The following is a 15,336-nucleotide window of genomic DNA, read 5'->3' as shown; positions in this document are numbered from 1 at the left end:
TTTTTTTTTTTTTATTATATAAATGTAATTTATCATTTGGATGAGGCTCACATGTGTAAAAATGGTTAAATCCAGTGTTAGTTCTGTCATGTCTACAAACTAAGCCATGTATATAAAACCAAATGTCACTGGAAAGAATGATAATTGGATCGTCTGCCATATGTTTGTAATCCAATAAATGTTGGCAGTTGCACCATATTACCTTTTTATGGGGGCATTTTGCATTGTGTGTGTTTAAAAATTGTCCGCTTCTGTATCTGACGCTAAGGCTACACAATATAAGTTTAAACCTGGAATGTTTTGGTAGGTTATTTTCAAAATCGGTAGGGTGATCTCGTTTTTTTATTCAAGTCCATCCTGCTGCTGTGTTTCATAGTGACACATCTTTACACGGACCGAGCAGTCAATGCAAGATCAAAAAGCTCTAACTAATATCTAGGTAAAGGCCATATTGAGCTACTCACACCACAAACCTTCTCACGTAACCTCTGCTCTGGAAACAGAATCCTTCTTCCACCCTCCAGGACCAAGCTTCGCACCATGGGGATCGGGCTTTCTGCTCAGCCACTCCTCACCTATGGAATTCCCTCCCAGACCACCTGAGGGCTCCACAAACTACTGACTCGTTCAAGAAGGGCCTAAAAACCTTTTCTCTTTAAGCAAGATTTTTGTTATGTTATTGTTTCTTTTATTTCTTTTGCTTTGCTTTTGTTTTTACCCAGTTTTTAATCTCTTGTAGCACTTTGGGATTGATTCTTCAATGAAAAGTGTTCCGCAAATAAAGGTTTTAATTGTTTTCTGTTGGCTCACGTTGAGCACATGCATGTGGTTTAGATATCTTCAAAGTTAGTGCTACAAGAAAACATTGTAGGCTACTTCATACGTCCATGAGCAGAACTTAAGTTTCCTAGTTATTTAATTGACAACTATTCTATTGAGTCTTTAACAATGCTCACCCAGATCAGGGAATACACATTTTCTTGTTACTAATATTTTTCTTATGCTTTGTTTTATGTATTTTCGTTGTAGATCTATACACACCTTCGATCCTACACTGTCCCCAATGAGCAGCGCTACATCATCCGCATCCTGTTTATCGTGCCAGTTTATTCCTTTGATTCTTGGCTCAGTCTGCTCTTTATCAGCAACGACCAGTACTATGTCTACTTTGATTCTGTTCGAGACTGCTACGAAGGTTTGTGACAATTTAAATGATCTGCATAACATCGTCCTTTCTGTACGTTCAGGGTTGTTCCCTACCCTTATATTTTACATGGCTGCCAAGAAATGAAAGACGAGGGAACTCACCAAACTAGTTTTACAAAAACGTCATTGTTCTCATATAGATAGACATCAATTGAGGTGTTTCTAGGTGGAGTAATTTTAGGAGCATCCTTTTGTGCACTGGTTTCAGTGTGTGCAAAAAGAAAAAACAAGATATTTTTTATTTTATTTTTCCCAAATATATTTAATTCTGGAGTAACTTTCAATATTCAAATATTATATAAACCCTGTTCTTTACATTGTAGCTTAATTGCCTCCTTACATTGCAACTGTAACTCTGTATTAGTAACTGCACAACACCAATGGCAAAGGTGAATCATATGCAACATGGATTACAAGTAACTTGGGAAAGGGAAAAGTAGGAAATGCATTATTTAGGATATTAGTTTACAGTTATCAGGCCATTTGTGTGGCTAATTGATAGTGCAGGGAGGAATACTACCAGTGGCTACAACTAAAACATAATGAACCTTCTCTTGACAACACCATCTGCATTAGCTTCATTTAATCCCTCCTTAAATAGCAACAAAGGATTAGGAAGGGATTTCCAAGACACTAACCCTTGGAAGCTTCTTAATGGAAAGACTGAAACAGTTATTGTTCCAAAATGTAGGACTAATTATTTTTTTTATCATGTGGAGGTTTTCTCCCCTTAAATGTGACCTTTTTAAATGAAGTTATACTTGACTGTGTTGAGAAATTACTCTACAGTTGAAATCATGCCATTCGTGGTTTAGGGTTTAAAGAAGTAACGCTCTCTTTCTTCTGTTACAGCATTTGTCATTTACAATTTCCTGAGCCTGGCCTTTGAGTATCTGGGAGGAGAGAGTGCAATCATGTCAGAGATCCGAGGGAAGCCCATCCAGTGAGTGCTCTCATTCCAGTTCTTCATTCAATTGTTACATACATACATACATACATACATACATACATACATACTTTGTTTGTTTGTTTGTTTGGTACTGGTTTAAAGATTTTTAAAATATTTTTTAACTGATTTAACTCGACAGAATTATCAACTTCTCTTAAACTCAACTGGGGCCAACTACGAAATGGATTTGTCTTCACGTTTACAATCACAAATGGCAGCAAGGTACATCTTGCTGCCCTTGAATTAGTATTTAGTTTGAAAGCACAGTGAAAGAACATGCAATAAGGCATAAAAAGCAGGCTTGGTTTTATGGCTGACTCAGGCACAGGGCAGCAGGTCTTTGCCAGGTTCTTAAGACACTAATGTTGAGCCCTGATAAATGATGGGATTGCGCAACGCTAGCCTCTGCAGACGAGGCATACATTCTACATCTTGTTATATAAAATTAACTGCACTGCTTGCTGTTTTTTTAGAATTTCCATAGACATCCAATATTGTGGATGTTAATCTTGTAACAGGTTGAATATGTTTTAATCAGCAGCATGGCAGAATAATTAGATCATATTTTTGTGTATATACGCCATTACCATACTAACAATCTAGTTGTTAGTATGTTGGAAAATGGTCACAGAATTTTATTGGCACATCAAGCCTACTCCTATTCTAATTAATATTGTACATTGTTATACATTATATTAGATTCAGTGTAATATCTCATGTTCCTATTAATATAGTGTGAACTGCTTAAATAAAATAACTCTGATGCACAGAGGGCAACAAATACTTGGACTACTTTCCCTCTGCAGGACAATCCAAATTTGTTTGTCAAATTCAATTTGACTGAATGTTGATGTGCTCATTTGCAAGTGATGGCGATGAATTTGAGTGTTTTGGGCCTTAGTACCCTGTCTACAAATAAGAAAATACGGGCAAATTTAAAATAACTAGATCTGTAGACGTTATTTGCCAGTAATTAAATACTGCTAATATTTGAACAGTCTGAAGTTTGGGAGCATAAAAAGCACCAAGAGGGCTCTGAACAGCAGCACCTTAGTCTGATGCAGCTACACAGCATCCTGATTGTGAATTGTTGAATAGTCAGTTTTTTTCACCAGTTTATTTAATCCATTTTACTCCCCACCCCCTAAACTGCCTCCTAAACACACCACTGGCTGAGAGCAATGACACAATAAAAAAAGAGAGTAATTACATACAATGTAACAATAATTTATTCAGGAATTTCAGACCAGTCTAGCTTGTTGATGCTGTTGTTTTAGCCCAAAACCATTTAGTTAATCTGCCTAAGACACCATAAGACCAATACATCTTTAAATCCACTTTCTCACACAACACCACAACATTCTGTATGTTACATGTATTGTAATGAATATGTAACATAACAGCAATATTTTTGTTTTGCATTAATGCTCCAAAGACAACTATTCCAACTGCAAATAAATCAAAATAAAATGTATGGTATGTGCATTTAAAAATGTTCAATAACTGCAGGAGGTGTGATGAGAGCTTGTCCCGCATAACAGTGATATTGATGCTCGAGAAGCTGGAAGAAGCAAATGTCTGGCATTTATGTTTAAATAATTGCTCAATTTAATGGATAATGAAAATCGTTGATTTAATTTTCTGTCAATTGACTAACTGATTAACCAAAAATGTTGTTAGCGCTAATGTCAACAAACACTAATTAGCAAGCTAGTGATTATTGTATGGCTATATTGCATTGTACATGTGTTTCTATCTAAATACCTACTTTAATTTGCTTCTGTTATCTCAAGCTAAATATATGATGGTTGACATGACTCATTAGCTCATCTTTTTTTTGTTGTCCTCACAGGTCAAGTTGTCTGTATGGTACGTGCTGCCTCGGTGGAATGAGCTACTCCATCGGCTTTTTAAGGTTCTGCAAACAGGTAAGCTGCAATTGTTTGCTACGCTTTTGAGATGCTGCTTTTGACCACTGAAATGCCTTTACAAATAAGAAAACATCAACAAAAGACACTGCTCTGTAAATTACCATTCTATCGAGATCTTCAGACTACTTAAAAATGGCAGCTGTTATAATTGGTTATGTGCTTTTCAGAGAATAGCATCCACTGATTAAAAAAGAAAAGGGGAAACAAAAGCAATTGAGGCCACGTGAAAGCGGCTTGATAATAACCACAGAGTGATAATATGAGCTGTCAGACCAGCGCTCCCTCCGAGTGTCTTGGGATGCTGGACAAGCTCCCAGCCTAAGACTGATGAAAATTAGAACTGAGAGTTATATCTTCAAAACAAAATACATAGGGAAATTAACTTTTTCTTTAATAAGCGGTAATAAATACTCAGTGTGTGTGTTCACTGAAACACTTACACTATGTGTAAGTGTTTTTTAAAAAGAAGACTATGCACGTTTTCTCTGGTGGCATATCTCAATAGAATCTTGCATAACGGATATTTTTTGTGAGAGGACAATTTAAGATCAGCAGTCGATTTTCAAAAGAGTGTTAAACACTTTTTTTTTTTGCATAGTTTGTCTTCTAGTTTTTCTATTTACCCAAATTTTGTCTAGCTATTGTTTGGCCTTACTGTTTAGCTCTGTTGACCTCTGGACATCCAACCCGGTCTCACGGCAGTTCGTGAAATGGTGACGTTATTGTTGATTTGTCAACAGTAACAAAATTTGTTATGTGTTGTTTGACCCATCCATCATCCCAACTAACAGATTTTCAGCTTTTCAGTGCTACTCGCTACTGTAATCGTGCCGTTATCACGAAAGGTGCTTCCCATTAAATATGTTAGTTTAAAATTTGTGCTCACAACCACACACAAATCGTGTCCCTGTACACAAATCTATATATTAAATAACATCACTATTTCACAAACTGCCATGAGACTGGGCTGGGATATCCTGCTTCTGCCTTGCTTTGTTTTTCAAATCACTGTGTAAACTGTATTTTTAAAGTAGTAGTAGTAGTAGTAGTAGTAGTAGTAGTATGTGTTAAAACACAAGTTTTGTTTGAGTGTCAGTGCAGAGAAATTGTCAGCCTAGAGCAAGGACTTATCACTAGCTTATTCTGCTTTTAAAATGAGTCAACCTCATTAACATTCATTGAACAGACAATTTTACAAATCAATATATTGAACACTTCAGAAATGATCAAATGCTGTTTTGCAGGTCATCTCCCAAGAAGCGAGTGACTAACTGGATCCAAATGAATGATAACTTGTCATACATATTAATTTATTCTAACTGGATTACTAAAGCACTCGATTATTTTGATCACATAGGGTAGTCACTTGGAGAAAACACCAGCGTATTTGTCTTTGAGAGAAAACTTTAAGGTGAATCATCTGCAACAGCTCATCAAAGTCAAATACTAAATCTAACAGATGGGACCCTGCCAGAGCATAATGTGTGAAAGGCCTTAATCCATGTTTTTGGTGGTGGGGGTAAAAAAACTGAAACACTTTGCACATTTTGGGGAAGCTTCAATGTGCGATAAGAAGAGGGGTTAATAATTGAATCACTGATATGGAAAAGCAGCCTAGAGTAATTGTGGTTCTTAGAGATAAGGTTAGAGGATAAGCTGTGCTTGCATCCCAAACAGTTCTCTGACATTTGAGTTTAAGTCCTTTATCATATTGAGGGACAATTTAGGGTCTTATTTCCCTGAAACTGGGTAAAAGTGGAATCCTGTGGACCCCAGGAGCTTTTGAGGGCCATTTGGGAAAATAGACTGCCATTGCGGCTGCATTCAAGCTACACCTACACACCAATACAAGATCCTTTTCTATGATTTGTTTTCCCTAAAGGTATGAACAGCAGGAAGAGTACATAAGCAATTGAAAATAATGTATTGGTGTCAGGCAGAGGTTTTCTTAAAAAAAGCCTTTCAGAGTTTCTTTGCAGAAATTAAAGATGCAAGCGTGGACAGCAGCACAGAGGCTGGGAGAAGAATGTAAGGCAACATGACAATACAAACAATGGCCTGGTTGTCCGATACAAAGATTTCTTAAACTGTTCAATTAAGGATTATCTTTGACGGTCTGTATTATAATACACAAAGAAGAGGGGGATTGCTGTTGAGTAGGACTCAGGAGAAATTTTCCAAGCGGTTCTGTCAATAGTTGCCACCAGTGAATCATTGTGGTGTTCTCTGAAGTGGTACAAATTGTAACGGAAAGAAAATGCCTCCGGTCATTTCAAGCTGTGAGTTCTCTAGGAGACGTTATTTAGGAAAAGGCCAGCCGGTTGCTAACAAAATACATGGGTAAAGTCAAATGTGCTGAATAAAACAGGTGCACTCTTAAATTCACATAACCCTTTGATGCACCAGTTTGCAATTGAGCTGTTATTCTATCCGCTGACACATATGCAGAATGAACATATCCTCTTGGTTTTCATTTGTATTGTGCAGTGTACACTGACACTCGCATGGAGCTTAAAGTGTATTACTAGGTCTGTATTAAATCGGGATGCAGTTAATACATTAGAAGCAGAAACCGTGGTTGATCATGGATTCATTGTTAATGACGTTTGTCTTTTATTAACTTGTGATAATGCGGAAAGTTCAATAAAACTAAAATTTGAAGCTTTTAGTACTGTGAGACATGGCTTTCCCTGTTCTAGTGCTAGATTGTCACTCTGAATATTCTCAAAGCAATTCCGTAATCTTAATGATATTGGATGTCATTTTGTCAAGCCTACCTCTACCAACTCTTGTCGTTCTAACAAGCATCCCTATGGCTATTAAAGTTGAGCACCCATGGTCTGTTGCCTTTCAAGTGCCGACACTGTGATGGGAGTTTAAAGCAGCCTCTGTCAAAATGGTTTGTTCAGGCTTCAATATACAACAGAGACCTGTCCTTAAGTCTTACATTGCATGCAAGTGTACTACCCCCATCCAGCCAGTTCCTATCCATGGGGACATCAGTATCGGATGGTTTACTTTCTAGAACTGAAGGAAAGACAACTTTAAAAAGGGATGCATTTTATGACACTTTTTAATTAAGGTGTTTTAAGTCAATAGTTTGACTTTTTAGAAAATATATTATGTATTATTTGCTTCCTTGTTGGGAGTTGGATGAGAAGATCGATACCACTCTGAGGGTTTTGTGCCATACATTTTTTAGGAATAGTCAACACACAAACGCTAATGAACACTTTGTTTTTGTATGGATTTCTACGTCAGTTTCAGATTTTTTTTTTTTTTTTTTCCTTTTTCAGGTAATTAGATGTACAACTGATTCTGACGTCCTTCCTCCTCCTCCTCCTTCATTGTGTCATTGCTTGTTTGGGTGTCTTAATGTCAATTGTAATGTATATTCCAGGCGACTCTCCAGTTCTGCGTTGTCAAACCCATCATGGCAGTCATTACCATCATCCTGCAGGCTTTTGGCAAATATCATGATGGAGATTTTAAGTAAGCAGCACCTGTCTTTCCATTTTGTTCTTTGTGTATCTTAGACATGCCATGTCATTGCCCGCAGGTTTGTTTGCTGTTTATGTGCACATGGAAATATTTTGTAAATGGAGACAATTATCACCTCCTTACAGTTGTCACAATGAAGATGTTTAAAGTAATGGGTTTCATTTCTGGCTGAAACTGCTGGGTTCAAACTTTGCTGTGAGTGTGCCATAACTGCAGTCTTTTGGGTATGTCGGTATTGCAAATAATAATTCAAGGGTTTTTGATATATGGAATAATAAAATATAAGTTTTTCCCCACGTAAGTGTTCTGGAATGAAGACACTTAATTCTTATTGTCTGTTGCATTCAGTGAATAACTTTGTTACAATGGGAGATGAAGTGTTTCATTTCATACTTTGTTTGGATGTGATACAAAGAGGGGCGTAAATTGCAGACAGACTAACTTAATTTTTTGCGTATTTCTAATCGTACCAGGTGAGAGTATAAAGGTCTCAATGGAATACGAAGAGGTTAATGCATTCAATAAAATTTTCTTTAGCATGTAATCAAAAGCTATAAAATTGGCAGCCCATAAACTCTGCCTGACTTATTTTCAGATGCTCTTCTCCGCCTCTCAGCTCAGTGTTTCTTTTTTAGATTCAGCTGTGACAAAGCTTTTTTTCTAAAATACTCAAAAGAAGCAGAGTGTTCAACAAGGGCTTGAGACAGACACTTCCAATCAGCCTTAAATCATTACCCTCTTAATGTTGAGCTAAAGATAGACATGATTACATTCTTCTTGCTTATTTCCTCATATTCTTAACAGCTAAATTAGCAGGCAGACATATTTTTTTCATGTCTCTCTCTTTAGCAAGACAACAATATACAGATTGTTTACTTGTGAACTTTCAGTCAACCATGCACTCTATACCTACTGGATGGAAGTAATTAGTGTACTCACAGCTGAGGCCTCAGAGACGCTCTCCAGAATGCAAAGAGGGTAGAAAGGCAGTCTGGCAATGAAATAAAATCTTACAGTCTATAAAGCTGCCTGTTTATCAAATGCATCCTGATATTAAAAGCATATACTGTATGAAAGATGCACTGTTTTTCATTCAGCCCAAAGTAATAAATGGATTCAAAACATAGATAAATTGTAGCTGTCAAACGTAGGGTAGTCACTGTACGCAGAATTGTCATATGAGCAGATAGAAAAATGTCATGGTTGTAAATTTACCAAATTTGTAATGATGGGGCTTTTCCTACTGTTTCTATGCAGCATAAATGGAGGATACCTATATATCACAATCATCTACAACTTCTCAGTCAGCCTGGCTCTCTACGCTCTCTTCCTCTTCTTCTTTGCAACAAGTGACCTGCTCAGACCATATGAACCCGTGCTAAAATTCCTCACAATCAAATCTGTCATCTTCTTATCCTTCTGGCAAGGTATGTTAACCCCTTTACTTTTTCTGTATCAAAACCAGTACATAAACATTGGAAATTTCTGATGAAAATGTTGCTGCTTTGTAGGAATGGTCCTCGCCATCCTGGAGCGCTGCGGCGTCTTACCCAATGCGCTCTTCATAGATGGACAAGAGGTTGGCGCCGGCACTGTGGCAGCAGGCTGGCAGAACTTTATCATCTGCATTGAAATGTTCTTTGCTGCTATAGCCCTCCGATATGCCTTCACCTGCACCGTTTACCAGGAGAAAAAAAATGAAGTGCCAGGTGAGCAATCTTTAACGCTTTCCTTCTCCTTGAAAATATGTTGACATGTTCTAAGGCTTATTGCCATTCTCTACCATAGAGTAAGGGTTATTCTATAACCCTAACCCTGTATCACCCACCCCACCTTGCCCTTCTCTTTGCCACCATAGGAACTAATATCTAAAAGTTGATTTCTATGTGGGAGATCAACTTTAAGGCTTAATTAAGTTGTTTAGAGAGTAAGAAAGCATGCCTTATAAAGCATTGAGTGCATAATACAAAGGGCATTGACATTCAGCCAAGTGAAGGCATATACATAAGATTTTATCTTCTCAGTTAACTTTGCAGGTCCACTGTACAAACATAATGAAAGTGTGCAGTGGAGCAGGATTCTGTTTCATAATATGCACAAGAATCAACCTTCCGCAATATCTAGCTCCCCTCAGGGGCAAGCAAGAGAGAGATTCATTCATTTTTTTTTTGCACCAACATTGCCATACAACACCATAAAACTTTGATTAGCCATCCGTACAAATTTCAAATACCAGGCCACAGGCCAGTTTCCTTAATGAATGCAGCTCTCATATAGTGGCTCATATTTTCAGAAAGTCATGGAGTTGGAAATTACACCACACACAGCCAGGAGCAAGACAATCTAGTAGTTCAGTGGCACACACACAGTGCTGCTCATGAGTATAGAAACTCCTGCTTAAGTTGACTAAAAAGAGGAATAAAAAAATCATCTTTTGGAAATTGATCTTAATGCCTTAATTAAAAAAATGAGGAAAAATCCAACATGGCATGGTTTTATTTCAGTTAGCCTAATAGCTGGTTTGATTTGCAATGAGAGATGATTTTATGGAGAGTATCCCATGCCAATCTCTAGGTATTGTGAAGGGTTTGTGAAGATTTGGGGCTATTTAATTCTAAAGGCCAAGGAAACTTTATCAGGATGCATAGTGGATCCATGAAATAACTGGCCTTTAAAAATAAAAATCTGCCTGCCTCTATGGGAATTTAACATTGGATGTCTGTACTCATGCGTCCGGTATTTTAACATTGTATTTATTCATTCACTAAGAAAATTGGTGTCCTTAAAGGGTAGTTGGATTTAATTCCGCATTTTTTAAGTAAGGCATTTTTTTTTGTTGAGCTAGCTTAGCATGAAGACTGTGAACGGCTAGCCTGACTCTGTTCTTTTCAGCACCTCTAAAACTCACTAATTAATACACTATCACTACTACTACTACGAATACACTATTTGTTAAAGAAAGAAATTAAAACAATTCAAACTTTACAGGAGATACTGTATAAGCTAGTCTATTCTTTGGCGGCAAGCAGTTGCCAGGCAACCAGAGGAGATTCCGGGAAGTTTGTATCAGACAATTTCTTTGAAGCTGTAACATCCCATGCAAGATTGTGTCATCGTTCATCTCTTAATGTCCTTGTTCCTATGCTGTTCCCACAGAAAACATCCCTCCCATGCACAGCATCTCCAGCGGTCTGAAGGAAACCATAAACCCGGGAGACATGGTACAGGATGCCATCCACAACTTCTCCCCGGCCTACCAGCAGTACACTCAGCAGTCCACACAGGAGGTGGTGCAGCCCAGCACGAACGGAAAAGTGGCCACTGGCAACAAGAGCTCCCGCAAGTCTGACAAAATCATGCTGATTACCTCTGATGATGAGTTCTAGGCATTTTTACAGCAAGATCCAGGTGTTTGTGTCCTTGCCACCCTTATCTCTAATCCCTTGGGGAAACATCTGTATCACATATTGCACAGAGCTGGATTGAATCCAGTTGTTTAATTTTCATTATCCCAGTATTTACAATGGACTGCTTGCTTTTTTCCTATTTTAATGAATAATTTAAGCACCAAGAGGAGGATCAGATTGATAGTAGTTTATAAAAGTGATACTCAATGACCAGAGAACTGATCTGTTTTCATGTCGGCAGCAATAATCACAAGAAATGACTTGGAAGTCACCTTCACTGTATCGGAGACATCTGGAGCTGTGCATGTTCTTTACATCAAGCTGCTGGATGTTCAGCAGTGTCCCTGATCCTGATTCTGTTTTGTTTATTATATCAGTGCTCACTCTTGGGCCGCCTGAAGTGCATTCCCTCTGATTCATGTCAGTTTCAAAGAGGAGAAGATTATTATGGGATTCCAGGAGGGAAACGGGGAAGCCTAGCGATGGCTTCGAATGACGCTTAATGGACAGTCTCTCGCATCTGCTTGTTTGAAGTATTTGCTGAGCATTCCTTTGTATGGTTTCCTGACAAACGAAAAGATTTGTTCAGAGACACATTCGTTTTGGAGCAGGCTCTTTTAGACTGCAGAATATTGCACTTTGCAATCCTTTATATTTTATTCTGTAACATGGACAAATTGGATAAACCTGTCTCCTACAAAGTGGGATTTGTATTATGGTCGTTATTTTTCCCAGCATGCTAAAGAGTTTAATTCAGTGTAACTAGACAGCTGTTCTACTGATGCTAACAATTAGTCTTTTTACAGCTTCTGCACTATTATATATCCTTTTGGCAGAACCTTCTGTTTTTGACGTTTTTGCATCACTGTCTGTTATAATTATGTACCACAGATTATGAAATATGCACATAATTTGATGGGTATAAATTGTGGTGTTTAATATAATGTACAGTATTTGTGTAAAGAAACTCTTTAGATTATGACATTTTAATCTTTTTTTATGTGTGTAGTTCAGGCATAGTTGGACCAAACCAAATTCTGTGTGGAGAAAGGAGAAATGCAAACAAACATGTGCTTTGTAGTTTCTTCTTCCACTTTGTTTTTTTCTAGAAATGTTATTTGTGTTTGTGTCACATAGGAAACAGTTAAGCTTTCTAAGTACATTAGTTATTGGAGACCAATTCTGTAGCCTATATTAAAGCATAACTCTCAAAAAAAATGTCACGTAGGGTCTTTTTGTGAATGTACCCGAATCAAACTGGGAGTGCTAGGGGCACTTCTATGATAGCATCAAAATCGCTTTCATAGTAGGGGCACATGAACTTGAGCATTAAGAACATTGTTTACACAGTTTACTAAAAATAGGTTTTGAACAACTCATTTTAGCAGTTGGTTTATCTGCTTGCTGCCATCTCTGCTTTTTAGTAAACTCTGTGTATGCAAACCGTTTTCTCATTGCTTGAGTTCATGTGTAGAGCCCCTGGTGATACTTTGAGCAAAGTTTCATGTTGTGTTGAGCATGCTTTGTATAAAAATAGCGATTTTTGATTCTATAATAATAGTGCCCCTTTCACTCCCATTCAAAAGACCATTTGACCAACAATGAAAATATGGTAAATCTTAAAAGTGGCGCTTCCATCTTGAATATGCTTTTAAATGAAAGTTTGACTCGGGTATATTCAGGAAAAGACGGCAGGTTCCATTTTGGCGAGCGTTAGGTTTTAAGTCATAAGTTTTAGTTTCCATAACCTCTTATAGCCAAATATAGCTGTCTTTCTGGTAAAGCAGAAACTAATGTACAGTTGGTAACAAAGTAATATTTTAAAATATAAGAAATAGTTGAATTGTGTGTCTTAGTCCTGTGTGGCACTTGTACAAAATTAAACAATCTATTTTGCTTGTGTAACTTGAACTGAGTGAATCTGCACTTCTTAATGAGGAAAAAGCTTTATTTGAAGGTACAAAAACAGACACAGCAGACTTATTTATAGGAATAATTTACCATACTTTAAAAGAGAGCAGAAACAAATACAGACTTAATTTGTACATGAGGGTAGTTCATTGAGAAGACATGTACATGAATGTAAAATAAAAAAATAATTTAGATGCTTTTTAATAAAATTAAACCATTTAATGAAATAAATATAAAATATCTATGAGCAGACTTATGACAAGTTGTGATGGGTATATACTCAGGTTTATGCTGCCTTATTACTGTCCTCTTAGCCTCAACATTTTGCTACGAGACTAGAACAAGGAACTCCATCCAACCTTTACAAACTTAACGTAGAAACAGCTGCTGTTGAATGAACATTTAATAAAGTATACATAATGTATTTCACCCACAACCCTATCCATACTGTATACATGCTCCATTCCTTCTATCATGGAGCTTTTTATTTATTAGTCAAAACCTCTTCAATCTACAAACAATAGTAAAACTGACTTTCTACATGTCTAAAGTTTAAAAATACTGTAGCTTGTAGGACTGGCTAAGCTTGTGTGTGACAGCTTATTTCATAAAATACATGTTTTCAGGAAGTATTTTTAAATTAAAACCTTGAATATCTAGTCAAGATATACAAGAAACCTCATTTCCATACATACATTTGCATTGTTATAGTTCATATAAAACTGTAAAATAATCACTATCCTAAACCATTTCAGCTCCTTGGTACTGTAACAAGCTGCATTTGCTTCAACTATAAGAGGAAAGAAACATCCATGGTAGGTAATGTTTATACCTTTTTTCAGCCATAAACTTGTCAACATTTCTGTGTAATACTCCCTAAAACTATTTGCAAGTCCGCTTTTATTTCAGCAAAAAAAGTGTCTTGTAGTAAATGTAAATAATGTCTGGAAAAGATTTCCTTGTTGTTAGCCTTAGAGCAACATGTATCTTGGAGTTTGTAGGATCTCTGCTGGGTCACACAGGATATTTAAGTATTTGATTCACCTGGAGAGAGGTTTGTCTTTTGTTACGGAAATGTATTCTTTTTACATTAACTGAACATTTTCTGGCTATTTTTAAAGGTCCCATGACATGGTGCTCTTTGGATGCTTTCTCACAATGAGCGTTCCTTAGTATGTGCCATTTCTGAGTCTGTAGTTTTTGAGGAAAGGAGGGGGGGGGGGGGGGGGCTTGACAAACTGCCACTCTGCCACTTTGCTCGTTTAAAAGACATGATCTCTCTCTCTCTCTCACCCACACACACACACACACACCCCCCAACAACACCATCACAACACACACACACACACACACACACACACACACACACACACACACACACACACGGGTAGGCCACATTCTCTGGTCGGGCAAAGCAGAGAAAGGGAAGGTAACCCTTCCAGATCGGAGCTTTCATTTTCTCAAAGGCAGGGCAGGATACCCAGGGCTCGGTTTACACCTATTGTCATTTTTAGCCACTGGGGAACCATAGGCAGGCTGGGGGATTGCATATTAATGTTAAAAAACCTTCAGGTAAATTTTCATGCCATGAGACCTTTAAGCTGTGCTGCCTTAAAGCATGAAACTCCAACCAATTACAGTAATATGTCCTCAAATTAATCAATATATAATTTTACAGCATTTCGTTTTGAAACTTTACCACAAGAGATCACTGTAATGAGTCAGAAAATGTTTCAAGCTTTATTGTCTTGTAAAATAACTTGCTGAAAAATGACTTATGTAAACATGTCATATGTATCAATATATTCCTCTGACTCAATCTGGACTCAAGCTTAAAATAGACCTTAAACATAAAGAGGTCTGGGTGGACAATCTTTAGCAGCTTTGACATTATTTTCCGGCAAATACTTTTTTTTAAATAAGACCATGTTTTCTGAATTAAATATTATCATTTATTCTTAAACTAATGTAGCATGAAAGGCTCAACAAAGTATTGAACATTTGGTCAATATTAGGTTGTTATTTTAATTCTTTTTATTTATTGGTCCGATCATATCAGACCAATGTGCTCTTGTGTTGTTTTCAATATTTGAGATCACTGGTTTGCTAATGTAAACATTGGCATACAGTACATTTTCAGTTAGATGATCCACAAATTATGTAGAATTTGTTGCCTTTGAATTTCTTTATCAGTTTGATTCTGAACCTCTCACTTAATTACATTTAAATGGGTGTTCTGTAATAATATAACAGATTTACAAGTTTTGAAGTCAAAATGAAAGATACATGTGCTCTTTACTAACCGCAAGAACCTGCCTTTAGAATGTCATTTTCCGTATTAATGGTTTACGTTTGACTGTTACAGATAATTAGCTGCAGCCTGTATGTAACCCATGTCATAGTCTGTCCAATAATAGTAAATGTGCTGAGA

General features: G+C 37.1%; 2 protein-coding genes across 6 annotated transcripts in view; one reads left to right on the top strand and one right to left on the bottom strand.

Moving 5' to 3' along the window:
* Nucleotides 1-12,071, top strand: part of tmem184a (transmembrane protein 184a) — a 15,295-nt gene extending 3,224 nt beyond the window's left edge. For all 3 annotated transcript variants that reach the window (XM_032537144.1, XM_032537143.1, XM_032537142.1), the window contains exons 3-9: nucleotides 1,030-1,195; nucleotides 2,059-2,149; nucleotides 4,008-4,083; nucleotides 7,487-7,578; nucleotides 8,845-9,014; nucleotides 9,099-9,296; nucleotides 10,744-12,071. In XM_032537144.1, coding sequence (XP_032393035.1) covers nucleotides 1,030-1,195; nucleotides 2,059-2,149; nucleotides 4,008-4,083; nucleotides 7,487-7,578; nucleotides 8,845-9,014; nucleotides 9,099-9,296; nucleotides 10,744-10,973 — 1,023 coding nt within the window. In that variant the 3' untranslated portion in view covers nucleotides 10,974-12,071. The remainder of the gene's footprint in view (nucleotides 1-1,029; nucleotides 1,196-2,058; nucleotides 2,150-4,007; nucleotides 4,084-7,486; nucleotides 7,579-8,844; nucleotides 9,015-9,098; nucleotides 9,297-10,743) is intronic.
* Nucleotides 12,072-14,834: 2,763 nt separating this feature from the next.
* mafk (v-maf avian musculoaponeurotic fibrosarcoma oncogene homolog K) overlaps nucleotides 14,835-15,336 on the bottom strand; it is a 10,164-nt gene continuing 9,662 nt past the window's right edge. For all 3 annotated transcript variants that reach the window (XM_032537146.1, XM_032537148.1, XM_032537147.1), the window contains exon 3: nucleotides 14,835-15,336. This exon is cut by the window's right edge and continues 3,073 nt beyond it. The gene's annotated coding sequence lies outside the window, so the exon portion shown is untranslated.

This window comes from Etheostoma spectabile, chromosome 15, assembly GCF_008692095.1.
Source record: "Etheostoma spectabile isolate EspeVRDwgs_2016 chromosome 15, UIUC_Espe_1.0, whole genome shotgun sequence".
NCBI classification, from domain to species: Eukaryota; Metazoa; Chordata; class Actinopteri; order Perciformes; family Percidae; genus Etheostoma; species Etheostoma spectabile.
This window is presented reverse-complemented; position numbering and strand designations above follow the sequence as displayed.